The 19,522-nt window shown below is 40.6% G+C and overlaps 1 protein-coding gene across 2 annotated transcripts in view; it reads left to right on the top strand.

The window, feature by feature from the left end:
• The window catches only part of SNX1 (sorting nexin 1), a 40,768-nt gene that overhangs the window by 1,102 nt on the left and 20,144 nt on the right, over positions 1-19,522 (top strand). For both annotated transcript variants that reach the window (XM_075531923.1, XM_075531924.1), the window contains exon 2: positions 14,870-14,981. In XM_075531923.1, coding sequence (XP_075388038.1) covers positions 14,870-14,981 — 112 coding nt within the window. The remainder of the gene's footprint in view (positions 1-14,869; positions 14,982-19,522) is intronic.

The raw sequence follows: 19,522 nt of genomic DNA on the forward strand, positions 1-19,522 counted from the left end.
TGCTTATTGGATTTATGTCAGAAAAGGATTACTTTTCTTGGAAATATCTTGCTAACGCCTCCAGTGGCAGTAGTTAGAATTTTGACGGCACTGTATTCCGGAATTGAGGCCATAATCCTAGCTCATAAAGTGCTTGCTGGAGGCAGGACCAATTCAATCCAGTATTAAGTCTGTTATTCTGAGAAGTAAGGTAACTGGCCACTAATTTAGATTCCATGTACTAGGCATTCTGTATCCTATTTAAAACATCGTTAGTCTATACCTTTGCTAATTATCCCATAAACCATGGAGAGCATCTTTTGTTGTTAGCTGCCTGGAATGTTCAGATGATAGAAATTCTGGCACTGAAAGGGATTGACTTCATAGGCAACTGTTAACTTCTTATCCAAAAGGACTTTAGATTTATGTGAAGAAATTCAAAAGAGTGAAATTTTATTGTAACCAGTTCATTCTAGTTTGACCTCCTGCTGAGTACGTCCATATCCACCCCAGTTACAGGTATATGGAGCTTCCGGCAACTTCTGGCCATGTGTCTGACTGCATATATGTTTCCAGACCCATAAAATGTGTTTTCTTCTTACAATCCCCCCCTTTAAAAAAAATCGAAAGCAGTTCTCCTTTTGTGTGCTGTTTTCTCCTTAAGGGTTTTAAAGACCTGAGAACTAAACTCTTACAAGCACTGGATGGCAGATGGGATACAGAGAGGGGAGACAGTGGACAGGACTCTGGCTGTGGGTTCTCATTCTTTGTCCAGACAGTGGGCAGGGCAACTGAGTGGGCAGGCCAGTGGGACTGAGTGGGCTCTCTTTCTGCCTTGCACTCTTATGGATACCTAAGTGTTTCTTGTAATGTGTAAAAGATCTGGTTAAAATGTAAATTCTGACTCAGTGTATCTGGGGTGGAAATGCAGCAGGGGCTGAACTGGAATGAATCAGTTTGAAGCTCTGCTTTTCAGAGGCATAAATATCTTTCTGTTGTAAGACTGTAAATATCCTTTGCCTAATACCAGCTAGTTAGGAGCCTGAACCCCATGGTCAGCACCTGGAAGCCATCAGCAACTCTGTAAACAGTTACAGTCTTGGAAACCTGAAGGGGGTCACTATGAGTCAGCATTGACTCATTGGTAGTGAGTTTGTTTTTGAAATACCCAGCTAAGAGAGCCAAGGAGGTCAGAATGACATTCTGTGTTCTACCACAGAAAGCATACTTTTATTAGGTTTTGATCCATGAAAATAGAGTTTCTGAGGAAACTGAACCATTTATTGTAGTTGTCTGCCTTGATGTTTATCTTCAGGAAGTCCGAACTCTAAGAGTCCTCACTAGTTAAGCTGTGAGTGCCTGTTAAATACAATCATGTTCTAATAAGTGCTTCTGTTGTGAACCAGAGAAAATAGGGGATTGTGGTACTTCTGATTGTAAGGAGTAACACTGAAGAAAGTCTACCTACATTTAAATCAATCCTGGCTCTCCCACTTGCTAATTTAACCTCAGGCAAAGTGACTTTATACCTGGAAAATGTAAATAATATTTACTTCCACCCTTATGAAGACTAAAGTAAGACACCTGTAAAAAGCGCTTAGACACATGCCTGGCACATAATAAACATTTGAAGAGTACATGTTACTTGAGGGCATGCACTGTATTGCTGATGAGAATTTTGTCAAGCTCTAAAACACTGCAAAATCAAGTAATGGATTAGAAAAAGTTAAATTAACCCTATACGTGGTTAGTGTTGCTTTCAAAGTGAAAAGTTAACATTGGTTTGCTAAAATCCATCAAAATATGAGGGGCAATCCTTCCCTCCCCCCCCCCAAAAAAAAACAACAGGAAAAGCTCCAGTGGACGGAGCTCTGGAAGCACACATTTCCCCCGGCTAGGTGAGCATCAAGCAACTCGCTCCGAGTTAGTGCACCAGTGATATCGCTGGGAAGGTTCTCACTGGTCACAGTGAGTTTTTCCATAAAAGCAGTTTCTCTCAAACCTCGTGTTTTGCGATGGCCGATTTAAAAGAACAATGTATGGCTGAGAAATTTCGTTTCCTGCTCAGGAAAAATATTGCGGAAACTGTTGTGATATTGAATGCACCTTACAAGAACAGTGCTATGGGAAAAACTCAAGTGTACAGGTAGTTTTCTCATTCAAAAAAGGTGAAATGTCAATTGAGGACAAACTTGTTCAGGATATCTGTCAACTTCCCAAATGGGCGAAAATTTCAACGTGTAGTGCGTTTGGAGTTTGTTTCACCTGGTCAGACTATTAATCAAGCTTTCTATTTAGAAGTTCTAGAAAGATAGCATAACAGTGTGCAACAAAAAACGACCTGATTTGTGGCAGACGGGAAACTGGTTTTGCCACCACAACAATACATCTCACACAGCCATCTCAGTGCGCCAGTTTTTTTACCAAAAACATGCCTCTCTAGCCCCACACACCTTATTCACCTGACCTTGCTCTGGGAAACTTCTTTTTGTTTCTGAGAATGAAGAGGGACATGAAAGAAGAGTGATTTGATGATGTAGAAGAGGTGAAGAAAAAATGAGGTGGTAGTCAGCCGTCCAAACAGATGAGCTGGAAAAATGTTTCCAAGAATGGAATTGCAGATTTGACAAACGTTTTATGTGTACTGGAGAGTACTTTGAAGGTGATAAGGTGGTTTTGTGAAAAAAATTTAAATACATAGCTTTGAAAAAAAACCTTCTGGGTTTTGGGGGTACCCCCTCCTTAATGATTTCAGTAACAGCTTCCGGATTAAAGTTTACTACCTCTTAGTGGTTGTGAGGAGACAGAGAGGCATCCCTGGAGAACGGTGACTCAGGCATGTAAAATATAAAACTCATGGTATGAGTGTAATTTCCCGGACATTGGAATAACAGCTGTTGTTAATCACCCCATTTGCTCTCTTTTACAGCCCTAGAGCAGTGGTTCTCAACCTTCCTAACGCTGAGACCCTTTAATTTAATACAGTTCCTCATGTGGTGGTGACCCCCCCAACCATGAAATTATCTTTGTTGCTACTTCATCACTGTCATTTTGCTACTGTTATGAACTGGGCGACCCTGTGACAGTGTCGTTCGCCCCCCCCCCAAAGGGTGGTCACCCATAGGTTAAGAACCGCTGTCCTAGAGCCTTTGTTAATACAGTACTAGAAATGTGATTTGATTTTTAATGAAAAGAATAGTGCATGCATCTCAGAACCTACAAATTAATTATTTGAATGGGATCTTCCAAAGTTAAAATAATTAATAAAGCTTAAATCATTGCTTTAACTTTAAGACTGAAAACCAGCTTGTGGAATGTCTTATCCTTAAAATACCTAAGGGAGGGGAAAAAAAAAAGAGGACCTGATGCAAGGGGCTTAAGTGGAGAGCAAATGCCTTGAGAATGATTGGGGCAGGGAATGTATGGATGTGCTTTATACAATTGATGTATGTATAAGTATGGATGGTGATAAGAGTAGTATGGGTCCCTAATAAAATGTAAAAAAAGAAAAGAGGAGAAAAAAATGATTAGGGCAAAGACTGTACAGATGTGCTTTATACAATTGATGTATGTATATGTATGAACTGTGATAAGAATTGTATGAGCCCTTAATAAATTGTTAAAATTTAAAAAAAATAAAAATAAATAAATATAATTAAAAAAAATACCTAAGATCTTATCTTCTTTGGGCCTCAACCTTATGAGTCAATAGATAAAGGTCTAAAATTCCCATTATACTATCTGAATGGAACTGAATTTAGATATGTATCTTTTTAGATAAAACATTCTTAATTATGATTTAAGATTATTTTTTCCCTTTTTCATAAATTGAGAGACTAAAATGGAGCCATTCCTTTGGCTTTCCTAGTACTTAATGCAAATGATCTTGTTAAGCTAACTGCAGATGGCATACATGTTTTATGGCATAAATGTATACTTCATTTTACCTTGGTTGTCTTGATGTCCTTTTCATCTTGAAGCTAGAATTGGAGTAAATTATTTGCCTTCCCAGGAGTTCTTAAAGGCCCATCTCTGTTTAACAGTACTCCAGATCACTGTTAGATTCTCTTTCTAAAGGGAAGAATATTCTGAGATAAAGTAGGAAAACATAGATAAGTAACAGTCTCAGATTTGGGCCAACTCTAGTAGTATCTTTTCATAATTTATCAGATCAATTAAAATCTCTCCTCCCCTCCTCATTATTCTTATTCTTTTGAATTGAAATTCTAGATGAAATGAAATAAGATAACGAAGAAGTAGAAGGGATGTGGAAGTCAAATATTGTATAACTTGTCTAATTAGGAGCTCTGGTGGCAGCGTGATTTATACTTTGGGCTCCTAATTACAAAGTGAGCAGTTCTAAACTACCAGGTACTCCTTGGGAGAAAGACTTTCTATTCTTATAAGGAGTTACAGTCTCGGAGTTCTACAGGGGCAGTTCTACTCTGTAAGTCAGAATTGACTGGATGGTGGAGAGTTTTAGGGTTTTGTTTGTTTGACTCTTTAATTAACCAGTAATTAATTACATATATATGTACATCCGCCCTCTGGAGGTTTAAGACTAAAGCAATATATTGGTAGTCAAAAGACTGGGATAATTATTACGTAGTTCCTGATTGACAGTAACATATAGATTTCAGAGAGTTTTATCATTATAGATTATGTATTAGGATTGAGACCAGAAAGGACACAATCTTTTAGGATCCAGCACCAAATATGTGATCAGTATAGCATGTGTCCTGGGGTAGGAAAAGAGGACACACAAATCAGCCCTTCTTCAGATCAGTTTATTTCCATTTGAGTGCTTACAGATTCGTTTCTTTAGGTCTGGACAGAATTTTCTGTATAAAACGTCATAAGGAGTTTGAGAGTATAGGTATTATTTTAAGTCTCTGTTCTGGGAAACATGCATAATAACTGTTCCCAAAGGTGCAATGCATGTCTAAGTATCTTGGCAGTAGCCATTCTATGGTCTTAACTAGAGTTCTGAAAGTGAAGCTACGTAACTATTACCTTTAAGCCAGGATTTGTTGCTACTTGCTACAGTTATGGTTCAGCAATCTATAACAAATTGGTGAATGTTCGATGCCATAGAGTTGGTTTTGAATCATTCCTTAAAGTACTATTTGCAGTAGAACAGAGCCTCATCATCATCCCTCTGTTTGAGTTCTTGTGGCAGCCACTATGCCAGTCAGTCTCATTAAGGGACTTCCTCGTTTTCTGTAACCCTTTGCTTTTCCAGTCATGATGCTCTTTTCCAGGGACTAGTCCTTTCTTTTAAGGAGCATCTTGGCTGCATTTCAGGACAGAGTCACAGTCCACAGTAGATTTGATGTTCTTCTTCAACACCCTGACTCAGTGTCATCAATTATATTTCAGGTCTCCTTACTGGGTGTCCTAGAAGGAGAATGACCCCAAAATTATAATGGTGAAGAAATGTACATGTATAGTAGAGAGAAGAGAGGTGGGAAACAGAGGCCAACCATCAAAGCTATGCTTCACTGGACCCCGCGGCTGTGGGGGTGGAGGGGCTGGGTGGCTGGCCGGTTGCCGGGCCCGCGGGCAGCGACCGGAGGCCGGAGGGGACCGACCGCATGAGGAGCTTCCCTGTCGGGCAGCCTGGGTAAACCTACAAGATTAAAATGAATTTTTGTGGTAGATGGTTCTGAAGAGATAGCACTGTTTTAAGATGAAGGTGGAGGTGTAGCTTTGAAGAAGAAAAGAGTTTTGGAGCAATCTATATAGCAGAAATGTGAATCCTGAGGCCTGTACAAAGTAATAGACGCTGGGAGCATTTACACCCAGTCAGCTTGAAGAGTCTCAAATGGACCCTACCTCAGAAATCAAGATGGCTGCCTACTATGGGGAATTGAGGAAAATGGATTAATCCAAGAATTGCTGTGATAATACACAACCAAGACAGGGTTCCTCTAACATGGATCCCATGAATTGAAAGAAGATAATAGGTTTCTTAACTCAACCCAAATGGACAATGGATTTGACTTTCTAAAGACTTCGAATTATTAAAACAAGGACATGCTTGGCATTTGAAGAAGATGGCACATTAATAACATAGACAATAGCTTGTATGCCTGGATGGTTTTACAGTTAAATTTGTATGAGTATGTTAACCTTAATAAACGTTCTAACTGTAAAAAAAAAAAAAAAAGCTATGCCTCACTGAATCCAAAAAGCAATACGGGATCATCTGTTTCTGTAGAATTGGTGGGGGTTGGACCCTTTCAGTAAAGCTAAACAGTAAGCAGGAACTTCTCCAAAGAAAGCTCTTTGTGGTAAAGACTGCCAGGAGGGGTCTTTTTGTTGACCCTTCAGGTTAGAAGTGAGGAGTGATAGATTTCGCAGGTGGGAGGTACCTCTCAGCACTCGTAGGCAATGGTTGGCATTAAGTCCTGGAGAGTTGCTCATTACTAGAGCAAGTGACCCCACCAGAGCCAGTATCTCATCTGCTGGAAGAGCTTGCTCTGACTTAGTCTGCTCAGTCACATGGACAGACAGCTGGGGCTTCATTCTGCTCTCAAAGCAGATTTTCACCGGGGTTTGCACTTTCCATTTGGAAGATAATATAACCATTCGTACTCAGATCTTGTGTAGTTTTCTGGACCCTCCAAAATTGTGTGAGTTCGAGACCCAAAGTTTTAGTGGAAAATCACATCAGGGAATTTATTGGAATGACTGTAGCTAAATTATGATAGATTCCTTATACTCCTTCTCAGTTTGAGATCTCAATGGACTTGCTGTGGTTTTCCTTTATGGTCAGCGTGCCTGAGTTGGAATCAACTTGGCAGTGAATTTGTTTTTTGTTTGGGCTGCCCTGTTATCCATGGGCATAGCTCAGAGAGGGTTGACATTCCTAAAGGTCCTTGCTTTGTTAAGTTAATGTCATCACTTAATAACATATGTCTTGCCTTACTAAAATAACATGTTAATTTTACCTCTACTCTTCGAGAAGTAGTGTTACCTTAACATTTCGTTTGGATCAGACCTCTAACCAAAGATGCAAATTTTAACAATATTTACTCTTCTGCTCAAAAGAGGAAGGCCCTCGACAAGGTGGACTGGCCACGGGGGCTGCAACAGTGGGCTCAAACATAGCACCAACTGTGAGGATGGCGCAGGGCCTGAGCAGTGTTTGCTGTGGTCGCTCTGCGCAGGAACTGACTTGACACCACCTGACTGTTGGATGTGATGAGGAGCCCAGGTGGTGTAGGGTTACATGATTGGCAGTTTGAAACTGTCAGCAGCTCTGCAGGAGAAAGACGGCGTTCACACTCCTGTAAACAGTTACAGTCTTGGGAACCCACAGGGCGTCACTATGAGTCAACATTGACTCGATGACAGGGAGTTTAGGGTGGTTTGGTGTTTTTGGAAGGAGCGGGGAGTTTGGGATATAATAAAAGGGATCTGCATGGAGTCAAGCAGTTGAGTTGAGCACCAGAGGGGAGAATCACTGGTTAACCAGAGGATGCTAGCTGGAATCAAATTAGGACTTTGCAGTGTTGCTCCCCGGGCGTGGACCTCATGGTTGGATAGCTGGGAATTACCAAGGAATACCTGCTTGCTCTTAACAGTAGTGCTTATTGCTGGCAGATCCTTATAAAGCCTATATGGAAATGATATGTGGGGGACAGTATTGGACTATCAGTGCTCTCTCTCAATTGTAAACAAGTGCTTGAACTTTTAAACAGGCTTATCAGTGGAACCACCTGCTAAAATTAACAGCCAAAGGAAGTCAGCAAGTATTGGAAATCCTACCTTAGGACTCTTCTGAAAAAAGACCACAATAATATTTCCTTTATTAAAAAATGGGGCCTCAAAAGAACCCCACGAGGCCTCAGGGTAAGGGAGGATGGGGGCCCAAAGGGCAGTAGAGAGGGCAGCTCTTTGACTTTATTTCCTACCTGGCAAACATACTGTCTTCAGGACTGAAACATGTTTTAATCTGTTGCCTAGAAATATAACCTTTTCAGACAGACAATTATGTGACTTTTTGATTACCAAGAAGTTTCTAATGTATGAAATCTAAAGCAAGGCTTATTTCCTCTATTGATTTTGACACTTGTAAATAGCACATCTCATCCCTTCTCCCTGTTAAATGTGCATACTCATAATGGGGCCTTCCTAAATTTTTAAGTGTTGATTAAAATTAGCTTTTTAACATAAGTCCTATCTCAATAATATTAATAAATATATGAATAAAAGATTATTTTAACCTTAGGCATAGCATATAAAGTCACTGTTGTGTTATAATACCAAGGAAGCTTTTATTATAGACCAGCCTCATAAAAACTCATTTCCTAGTAACATTACTGTGTGGCTTTGGGACAGCATGACTAAGACTCCATTTCTTATTCTTAAAAGTGGCCCTGTTCAGTTACTTTTGGATATGATTTAAGTCAAACTTGAGAATGTTTTTTGGGGTTTTTTTTGCTTTCAAGCCAACTAGGAGCTGGATATTCTTTAGCCTAAAGAAATAAGCTTCAGGAACCCCAGACCCATCTGCAAGATAAATGAACAGTCCTTCTCAGAAGGGATGAAAAATCCAGGGTGCAGTATAGCACTGAGGAAACACATAATTATCCTCTAGTTCTTTAATATCTCCTCCCATTACCATTATGGTTTTATTTATTTTACCTCATTAACCATATTAGACTTGTATATGTTCATTTGTATAATTAAGATTGTTCAATTCATGTAAGCAAAGATAGATAGAAAACCCTTCAGAAATGATAACAGGAGTAATGGTTCCCTGAGGGAGTGGGAAGGCGGGAGGTGGGGGAGAGCTGATAGCATGACTGTATAACCCCACAGGAGGGGAGCGAGCAACAGACTTGTATGTGGATGGATAGATATATTGGATGGTGTAAGATGCAGCAAATAATAATAATCATAAGGGTTCCTGGGGCGGGGGGGGGGGGTATGGGATAAAGGGGAGCTGATATCAAGGAGTCCAAGAAGAAAGAAAATGTGTTGAAACTGACTGTGGTAGCAACTTTACAATACTGCTTGATGTAATTGAACTATGGAATGTTACAGAGTTCCAAATAAAATGATCAAAGAAATCAGCTTATTTTGTCTATTGCCAATTAAAAATAATCAATTAAAGATAAATTTGTGGTAAAAAAGTCAAAGAAATGTGTGTGTGGGGGAAGTTGGGGAGAGACACTGTAACTATACCACGTTTACAGCATAAGAAGCTTGTACACCTTATTGATGCTAGCACCCTAGCAGGGTTGGTAGCTCAGCGGTAAAACTCTTATCTTCCATGGAAGACACTCGGGTTTGATTCGAACCCTCACCTCTCTAACAGTGGAGGCTTGTATGTAGACTGAGATGGACTCGGAAGAAAGGCATGGCGATCCACTTCCAAAACTAGGCCATCAAAACCCAGTACTCACTCACTGCGATCAGCTGATGCCAATTCTTAGGGACCCTGTAGCACAGGGCAGAAATGTCCCGGTGGGTTTCCAAGACTTCAAATGTTTATGAGAGTAGAAAGTCCTATCTTTCTCCTGATGAAAGCCCAGGAGATACAGCAATTAGCTCTCTAATCTTGGGGATGGCACAGGACTGGGCAGTTTAGTGCTGTTATGCCTGAAGTCGCCATGAGCAGGTACCCCAATGGCAGTTAACAATCCCCTAATAGGAAAATGGACATCACAGGTACTCAGATGGCCAATAAACATGGAACACAGACAACTTCTCCACTAGTCACCCTGGCAAAGGTGAAAGAGGGTAAGAGTGCTATGGAGCAATGCTGGGGGGGTGGGGGGGCGCCAGAGGTGGGATGTAAATCAGTAGTCTTGAAGGCAATTTAGCAGAGCCTTTGACAATTTTATATCCAATAATTCTATTTAAGAATCTTTTCCAAGGAAGGAACCAGGTGTAGACTTAAGATGAACATTACTATGGTAATGAAAACCTGAGGAGCCCTAGTGGCATAGTGCTTAAGTAGCTGACTGCTAACCAATGGGTTTGCAGTTCAATCCCAACAGCTGCCCCAAGGGACAAAGAGAAGGCAAGTCAGCTTCCTTAAAGATTTCCAGCTTCTACTCTGCTGTAGGGTTGCTAACCCAAAGGGGGGTGCTTTAAACCTACAGCACCACTGTCTGTACAATTTTCAATAGAATTAAAATTGAGCATACTCAACTAAATGCTTATTAGACTTTGCTAGCATAGCAAAGTTCCAATAAATGTATTATTTACTGATATGCATCTAAATGTTGGTAATAGTTTCTTTCTTGGAGGGTGGCCCCAGTATTTGTAGGCAATCGCTCTGTCACTTTGCTTTTTTCTGTTGGGTCAGAAAAGGCCTAGCTCTAAGGGGAACGCTGCTCAGATTTGAAAGGGACTGTTTCAGGAAAGCCTCCTTAAGTCGGGTCTTTTAACTGACCTGGCCTGAGGGTCCGACTTCAAAACGCTGCAGTACAGATCAAGGGTTTTGAAGCCTGATTCCCAGCTCTCTGTTCCGTTTCTGCACAATTCGGCTTTGTTCACTCTGGCACCAGGCTGGGGATGTGCCCCACCCTTGCTGTGGCTGATCACTGAACTTTTAATAAATGCCAGGGACTGACTTTTCACCATGTGCCCGCTGGGCTAAGCTTGGCTGGTTTTATTCTCTTGGCCTGAAGATTGTTAAGGCTGATATGAGAAGATACTTGTAAGTAACATTAGATGAAAGCATTATGCCTTCCTTTGCCTCTCAGGTGAGTCAGTCCAATCCATGCAACTAGATTTCAGTTAACAGTTGCACCAAATACACAAAGTAAGCCAGGATCAGAGTTTGAATTCTGGACTCCAGTGTAGTGTTCTGATTACTAGAATACTTGCCTCCATCAGCATTAAAAAGAACAGGGGAAAAATACATTCGGATAGCTTCCCTTAAAAATGGTCTCTGTGTTCACTTGCCAGGGTTGGTATCATGTGCTTTCAGGGAGGGATTTCTTCAAGGTGGTGGTGATGGTTGTCAATTGTGACGCATCGTGATCCATGTACAACAGAACAAAACACTGCCCGGTCCTGCACCATCTTCACAATTGTCCTTATGTTGCACCCACTGTGTTAATCCACCTTGTCCAGGATCATCATCTTTTTGCTGCCCCTCCCTCCACTTTATGAAAAGCGATATCCTTCTCCAGGGACTGATCTTCCCTGAGAACATCTCTAAAGTATGTAAGACAAAGTCTTGCCATCCTAGCCTCTAAAGAGCAATCTGGTTGTAATTCTTCCAAGACCGATTTGCTTGTTCTTTTGGCAGTCCGTGGTACTTTCAAGATTCTTCCGCTCTACAATGCGAATGCATCACTGCTTCTTCAGTCTTCCTTCCTTAATGTCCAACCTTCACATGCATGTGAAGCAATTTAAAGAACCTCGTCAGAGTTACCCAATGCAATGTGTCGTTTGAAATCTTGACTGTCGCTTCGATGAGCATTGATTGTGTATCCAAGCAACACGATATCCTTGACAACTTCATTCTCTTCTCCATTTACTATGATGTGTTACCCATTGGTCAAGTTTTTGGGATTTGTTCTTTACATTGAGTTGTAATCCTCGATCTTCATTAGTTGGTACTTCAGATCTCCTTCACTTTCTGCAAGCAAGGTGTGTCACCTGCATATTGAAGGTTGTTAGTAAGCCCTCCCTTCAGTCTTGATGCTGTATTCTGCTTCATGCGATCCACCTTCTCTAACTGTATGCTCAGCATCTGGAGTGCATACGTGTGGTCAGAGGATATAACCCTGATGTCCACCTTTCCTGATTTTAAGCCATGCAGTATTCCCTTTTTCTGTCTGCACTGCTGCCTCTTGATCCATGTGTAGCTTTCACATGAGCACAATTAGGTGTTCTGAAATTCCCATCTGCTCAAGACTATCCGTGTGTTAGTTGTGATCCACACAGTACCTCAACATAGTCAGGGAAACACAAGGAAGCATCCTTCTGGTGTTCTCTAGTTCGGGTCAAGATCCATATGACATCAGCAGTGTTATTCTTTGTTCACATCCTCTTCTGAATCTGGCCTGAACCTCTGGCAGCTCCTTGTCAACGTACTACTGCAACCTGATCTTCAGCAACATTTTACTTGCGTGTGATGATAATTATATTGTTTTATAGTTTGAGCATTCTGTTGGGTCACCTTTCTTTGGAGTGGGTATAAATATGGGTCTCTTCCAGTCAGCTGACCAAATAGCTGTCTTAACAAATTTCCTGTCATAGATGAGTACTTCCCATGCTTCATTAGCTTGATGAAACATTTCAATTGGTATTCCATCTATTCCTAGAACCTTGGTGTGTGTGTGTGTGTGTGTGTGTGTGTGTGTGTGTGTGTGTGTGTGTGTGTAGCTAATGCTTTCAGTGCAGCTTGGACTTCTTCCTTCAGTACCTTAGGTTAATGGAATGCTGACTAACTCCTTTTGACGCAGTGACTCTGTATTCTTTACATCTTTTGATGCTTCCTACATCATTCAATATTTTCCCCATAGAATCTTTAAGTATTTCAACTTGAGGCTTGGGTTTTTTCTTGACTTCTTTTAGTTTAAGATATGCTGAGCATGTTCATGTTTTTGTTTTCTAAGTCTTTGCACATTTCATTATAATGTTTCACTTTGCCTTCTGTAGTTCCCCTTTGAAATTTTCTGTTCACCTCTTTGATTTCATCATTGCTTCTATTTGCCTTACTGTGATAAAGAACAAGTTGCAGAGTCTCTTCTGACATCCACTTTTCTTTCTTTCCTGTCTTTGTAATGACCTTTTGCTTTCTTCATGAATGATATTCTCAAAGCTCATCAGGTTGTCTATCATTATTGTTCAGTGCAGCAATTGTGTTCTTGAGATAGTCTCAAAATTTGGGTGGGATATCCTCAAGGCCATATTTTGGCCCTTATGGACTTGTTTTAATTTTCTTCAACTTCAGCTTACAGCTTACATATGAGTAATTGGTGGGCTGTTCCAGAGTGAACCCCTATTCTGGTTTAGCTGCTAATATTGTGTCTCTGTCATCTCTTCTCACAAATGTAGCCAGTTTGATTTCTGTATATTCCATTTTAAGAAGTCCATGTTTATAGCTTGTGTTATTAAAAAAGGGTATTTTCTATGAATAAGTCATTGGTCCTTCAAATTCTATCTTGCAGTCTCCAGCTTCATTTCTGTCACCAAGATCATATTTTTCAACTATTGTTTCTTCCTCTTTGTTTCCAACTTTGCATTCCATCCATCAGTAATTATCAAAGCTTATCGATTGCATGTTTAATCAATTTCAGACTAAAAACATTGGTAAAATTCTGCTTATTCATCACTAGCTTTGATGATTGGTGCATAAATTTGAATAATACTTGTATTGATTGGATTTCCTTGAAGGATGAGGGCAGCATGATACTTGAAGATAAATCTTGCAATGTTCTTTTAGACCACAACTGCAACGGGATTACTCTTAAATGTGTCATCCCCAGCTTAGCAAACCATATGATTTTCTGATTCAAAATGGCAATACCAGTTCTTTTCAGCTCATTCACATGTAAGGATATCAATATTTATGCATTCCATTTCATTTTTTGGTGACTTCCAATTTTCCTAAATTCATACTGTTATATATATATATATATATATTTATATATATATATATATATACACATACATACATATATACTATTTTCTTTCCAAGTTCTGATCACAGTGATACCTCAGTTGAACAGCTCCAAGCCTGAACTTCCCACTCGAACAGCAAGGTTGGAAAAAACAAACAACCCTACTCAGTGTTCATAGCTGCTTGATAGTTGAACTGAAATTCCTACTTGACAAAGCCTGTACGGGCCAAGAGTGGGTCATGCGTCTCCTCTTACCCTGGGAACAAAGGGGTGACACTTCCGTCTAAGCACCCCTCTCTCTCGACAACATAGAGCGCTTGTGTTTCCACGTGAAAACACTCACTGTTGTGCTTTTAAACATCAACTATCACAATTTTATGTACTTTTATATACCGTATTGTGTTTTTAAATTTAATGCACTGTATTTATTGTGTTTAGATATTTTAGGGGTATTTCCACAACCTAGGGCTGTTAACCTTGGGTGAAAGGGCTAGGAAAATGAATTTATAAGTGTAATTTGGGGGCCTCGGAACCAGTTGTTTGGGTTCTCATTATTTCTTATGGGAAAACTGTGTTCAGTTCTCGAACTTTTGGATGCTTGAACATGACTTTGGAACGAATTAAGTTCAACAACCGAGGTAGTACATTTTTTAAGGTGTTCTCATTTCGAGTCGTGCCTCATCAGCAAATGAACGCCCCAAAGGCTTTATTCCTTCAAGTATTACTCTGCGTCGTGATGTTTGACTTTACTTTTGAGAAGTAAGCTTTTCCTCAGTCATATTTTGATTGCCTTCCGACCCAAGGGGCCATCTTCTGGCACTCTCTGACAGTGTCCGATGCTATGCATACGGTGTCCAGAGGCTAATTCTTCCTAAGTGGACAGCCTAGTCTTTCCTTCTTCGTAATCTGTTCTTAGTCTGGAAGCTCTGCTGAAGCCTGTTCAGCATTGTTAATACCAGTGGCAAAGCCTCCAGCACCACCAAAACACGCAAGCCACCACAGAAAAACAGACTGACAGACAAATGGTGGGGCAAGTTAGGAAATTAACCCTACGATACAGAAAGATCTGTAAATTTATTTAAATACTGTCATTTGTTCTGCAACACTTACTTCACTAATATTGAGTTGTTGTTTATATAGAACACTAGGGCTAAAGTGACCTGTGACTCTGTCCTTTCCCTAAACACTTTTGAGAGCCACTGAGGGATTCATTAAAGGTCACATCGTTCTCTGAGAAGGTTGGGTTGATTTTTAATGGCATTATTTTATCCAAAGTGTTTCTTTGTTTTCAGATTAAGCCCCAGTCTCCAAAGAGAGATGATTCCCCTCTTCCCATCAATAGTGGCTCCAGAGAAAATGGGGTCCATGAGGACCAAGACCAAGAGCCCCAGGATCTTTTTGCAGGCAAGTAGGACATGGATTGTCAAGGGGCTCCGTTGGATTAAAGTCAAAGCCAAAAGAAAAAGTATTGAGAACATAACTCAATAACTCAATGCAAAATACTATTATGGAAAACTAAAAAAAAGGAATGTACAAGAGACTGTCATCATTGCAAGCGTAAGGAATACAGCAAACGTGTATAATTAAAAATGTGCGTTAAATAACTATTAAAATAGCCCAGAACTGTGGCTGGAGGTGTGGTAGGCATGCTAGCAGACACTCCTAGGAGCCTAAGAGCACAGACGAGAGATAGCAGCTTTCCATGTTTATGATGGAGACTCTTAGTGAGAGACACATCTTATATCCTAATCTAAAAGAAACACTAGAGACTATATTTTAATTGTCTTTTAATTATCCATTATGTTTTAATTCCATTTTTCCATGGACTTTTTAAAGCCTCATTGTATATACTTGTGCGAAATTAAAACAAAAGTGATTTGCCCTTAACACTGTTGCCTCACTTTGCAGTTCTCTGTTGTTTCACTTTTTAAAATCCTCGTGGTGAAGTCACCATCGACCAGTGAGCCACGCTTGCAGTTTGGGAAACCCTAGTCTAGAGCAGAATTTCTCAACTGCTATTAATGTTTGGGGATGGGTAATTCTTGTTTGGGGAGACTACCCATTCTCAGTAGATTTTGCTTCCCAGAAGATTCTTTTCAATGGTTGGAGACATTTCTGACTGTCACAACTGGGGAGCGAGTGCTACTAGCATCTAATGGGTAGAGGCCACGGATATTCCTAAACATCGTACATTATATCGGATTCAACCCCTTACCACAAAGAAGTATCCAGTCCAGAATGTCAGCAGTGTTGAGCTTGAGGAAACCTGGTCTAGACTGGCCTTGAAAGACTTTCTGGAAGAAGCACGATTTAGGTAGGCAAAAAGGAAAAAGTGTACAAATTGTTGGGCAAGAATCATAAGGTGTGTTTGGGGGACAGTGAGGGAGCTTGTTGGGCCTATTCTGGACTTAGAAAAGCCATGAACAATAAGGCTGGAGCTGTGGTTTGGGAGGAATATCGATGGCAGTAATTACAACTATAGATTGAATTTTTATCCAAGCACCAATTAAGAATCATTGGCAGTTTTGAGTAAGGAAAATGATATGGGCAACATAATGTTTTAGGAAAACTAATCTAATGAGATTGCATAAATTGGTTTGTAGCGGGCAAAGTTGAGAATTTTCAGAAGGCATTCACAAAAAAAAGTTTATGAAAAATTTTATTTTAAAAAATTAAAAAGTTTATTAATAAAATGGCCAAACCCAAAATTACAGGGATAAAATCTGTAGGAATGGAGAGGTACAAACTTTTCAAAAGAGGGTCAAAATCCGATGTTGGTGATTGGATGAAATGCATGTTCCAAAATGAGGGTTGAAAACAAGAGTTGAAAGTTTGAAGTTCAAGGATTAAGAGGAAAATACCATTTATAGAACTAGATTCTAAAGAAAAAAAAAACTAGCCGTCAGGGAGAAAATCAGTTTAGATTTCAGATATTTTAAGTTTGAAATGCAATGGGCAATGTCCAGGAGGCTGTTGGAACTGTGATGTACTGCCTGGGAAACTGGGAAGACTGGGAATGGGGCAGCCACCTTTCCAGAGTTTCCATGGAAGGGAAGGTACCACGTGAGTAAAACCCTCGAAGAGAAGAATGGTGGCGAAGAGGAAGCCAAGACAGAATAAGGGCTGAGTAGACTCTCGTTTTAGATCTCTGGTGGGGAACTTATAGACCTGAAAGAGAATGCTTTTCTTCTAGAAGGCCTGTAACGATTTAGGAGATTTTCTCAGTCTCTCTCATCCTTAAATCTAAAAACATACCCTATTCATTCTGGTAGTGACTTTTTTGGATAAAATTTCTGGAAGAGATATATAAAGAGCTTAGATCGAAAAGTCTTTGAATTTCCTGTCTTTGGGATTTAACATTTATATTAATTACCCTTCCTAACAAGAAAACTTGCAATTTTAGTGTGACCAAAGAATTACTCTGTGATTGGGTTTTATGTACATGAGTAAGTAAAAATCTTTATTAGGGACATGTTTATTTTGAATGAGGATTCTGATTTACCTAATTCCTTTATCAATGTCATAAGCAGCCACCACTGAAAAAGAACAGTTATCTATAGGGGGGATGCCTACACTTTGAGAACTCAAGTAGCTTCTGTGATGTTTTAGACACTGCCTGGGAAGTGAGCTGCTCTGATTTTGCTTCCCACCTGGTTAGTGATGATCAGTCTTTGATGAGAAGCCCAGCAGCCTTCCCACTGCTCTTATCCAGAGTTCCAGAGAAACCTTTAAAATGTAACTTTGGACAGCGTTGTCAAGTAGACGTCAGCTGCAAAGAAGTGCTCTGGGAAGTCTGTGGTTCAAACGACAATGCCTCCTGTTGTGCTTCAGACACCCTGACTCACCCCGCTGCTTACGTGGGACGTGTGTGCTCCTACTTTTACTGCATCTGCCCTCTCTCAAACACTTGGGAATAAGTCATTCTTCTCAGCTGTCCAAATAGCCAAAGGATGACTCTTTTTTAAGCACTATTTTAAAAACTTATTTTGATTAGAAAGGATTTTGGATATTCCATCTTCTCCTGCCCTTCTACAGATATATCAATCTTTGCAAGACCATATCAAACATTCATTGCCAACCATGCTGAAGTTGTGCCAAAGTTAGCAGTGTGACAGTGTTCTTAACCAAGTGTCACTGTGTTTGTATCTTTTTTTAAAATCATTTTATTGGGGGCTCGTACAACTCTGATCACAATCCATGTATCCATCCATGTGTCAAGCACATTTGTACATTTGTTGCCTCATCATTCTCAAAACATTTGCTTTCTTCTTGAACCCTTGGTATCAGCTCCTCATTTTTTCCACTCCCTGCCCATTTCCCCCTCCCTTATGAACCCCTGGTAATTTATAAGTTATTATTATTTTGTCATATCTTACACTGTCCGACGTCTCCCTTCACCCACTTTTCTGTTGTCCATCCCCCAGGTAAGAGGTTATATGTACATCCTTGTAATCGGTTCCCCCTTTCTACCCCACCTTCCCTCCACTTTCCCAGTATCACCACTCTCAGCACTGGTCCTGAAGGGATCATCTGCCCTGGATTCCCTGTGTTTCCAGTTCCTATCTATAACAGTGTACATCCTTGGGTCAAGCCAGATCTGTAAGGTAGAATTGGGATCATGCTAGTGTGGGGTGAGGAAGCATTTAGGAACTAGAGGAAAGTTCGTATGTTTCATCGTTGCTACACTATCTTGACTGGCTCGTCTCCTCCCTGGGACCCTTCTGTAAGGGGATGTCCAGTTGCCTACAGATGGGTCTTGGGTCCCCAATATGCACTTCCCCTCATTCACAATGATTTGATTATTTATTAGATGCCTGATACCTGATCTCTTCGACACCTCATGATCACACAGGCTGGTGTGCTTTTCCATGTGGGTTTTGTTGCTTCTCAGCTAGATGGCTGCTTGTTTACCTTCAAGCCTTTAAGACCCCAGATGCTATATCTTTTGATAGCCGGACACCATCAACTTTCTTTGCCTCATTTGCTTATGCACCCATTTGTCTTCAGCAATCATATCAGGGAGGAAAGCACACAATGATATGATTTTTTTTCCTTTGATGCCTGAGAGCTGATCCCTTTGGCACCTCGTGATCACGCAGGCTATTGTGCTTCTTCCATGTGGGCTTCGTTGCTTCTGAGCTAGATGGCTACTTGTTTACTTCCAAGCCTTTAAGACTCCAGATGCTATATGTCTTTTGATAGGCAGGCACCATCAGGTTTCTTCACTACATTTGCTTATGCACCCACTTTGTCTTCAGTGATCATGTCGGGAAGGGGAGCATCATGGAATGCCAGTTAATAGAATAAAGTATTCTTGCATTGAGGGAGTACTTGAGTGGAGGCCCAATGTCCATCTGATACCTTAATACTAAACTTATAAATATATGCACAGAGATCTATTTCCCCATCCTCATATATAAATATATTTACATATGTACATGCCTTTATTTAGACCTCTATAAATGCCCTTTGCCTCCTAGCTCTTTCCTCTATTTCCTTTGACTTTCCTCCTGTCCCACTATCATGCTCAGTCTTCATTTGGGTTTCAGTAATTCCTCTTGGTTACATTACCCTTGATCCCACCCTACCAGGCCTCCTACACTCTCCTCACCACCGATTTGGATCACTTGTTCCTTGTGCCTGGGTTTGTTAACACCACTTCCTTTCTCCCTACCTTCCCCTTGCCAAGTCCCCCCTCCCCCCTGAATTGCCGTTCCCGTTGTTTTCTCCTCCAGATTGTTCGTTCAGCTTATCTTATTTAGATAAACAATTTGCACACTGTGTCTCCAGTGTTGTCCCCTGTAGGCCTATGGGGCAGTGAGGGATGTCATGTCTCATAGTGGGGCCGGCCATATGGTCTTTTCTGTGGATTGGATGCTCTGAGAGGGAATACTGTCCTTAAGGATTGTGGACCAGGATGTGCTCCATTCTTTTTTCCTCCTGTT

This window comes from Tenrec ecaudatus, chromosome 14, assembly GCF_050624435.1.
Source record: "Tenrec ecaudatus isolate mTenEca1 chromosome 14, mTenEca1.hap1, whole genome shotgun sequence".
Taxonomy (NCBI): domain Eukaryota; kingdom Metazoa; phylum Chordata; class Mammalia; order Afrosoricida; family Tenrecidae; genus Tenrec; species Tenrec ecaudatus.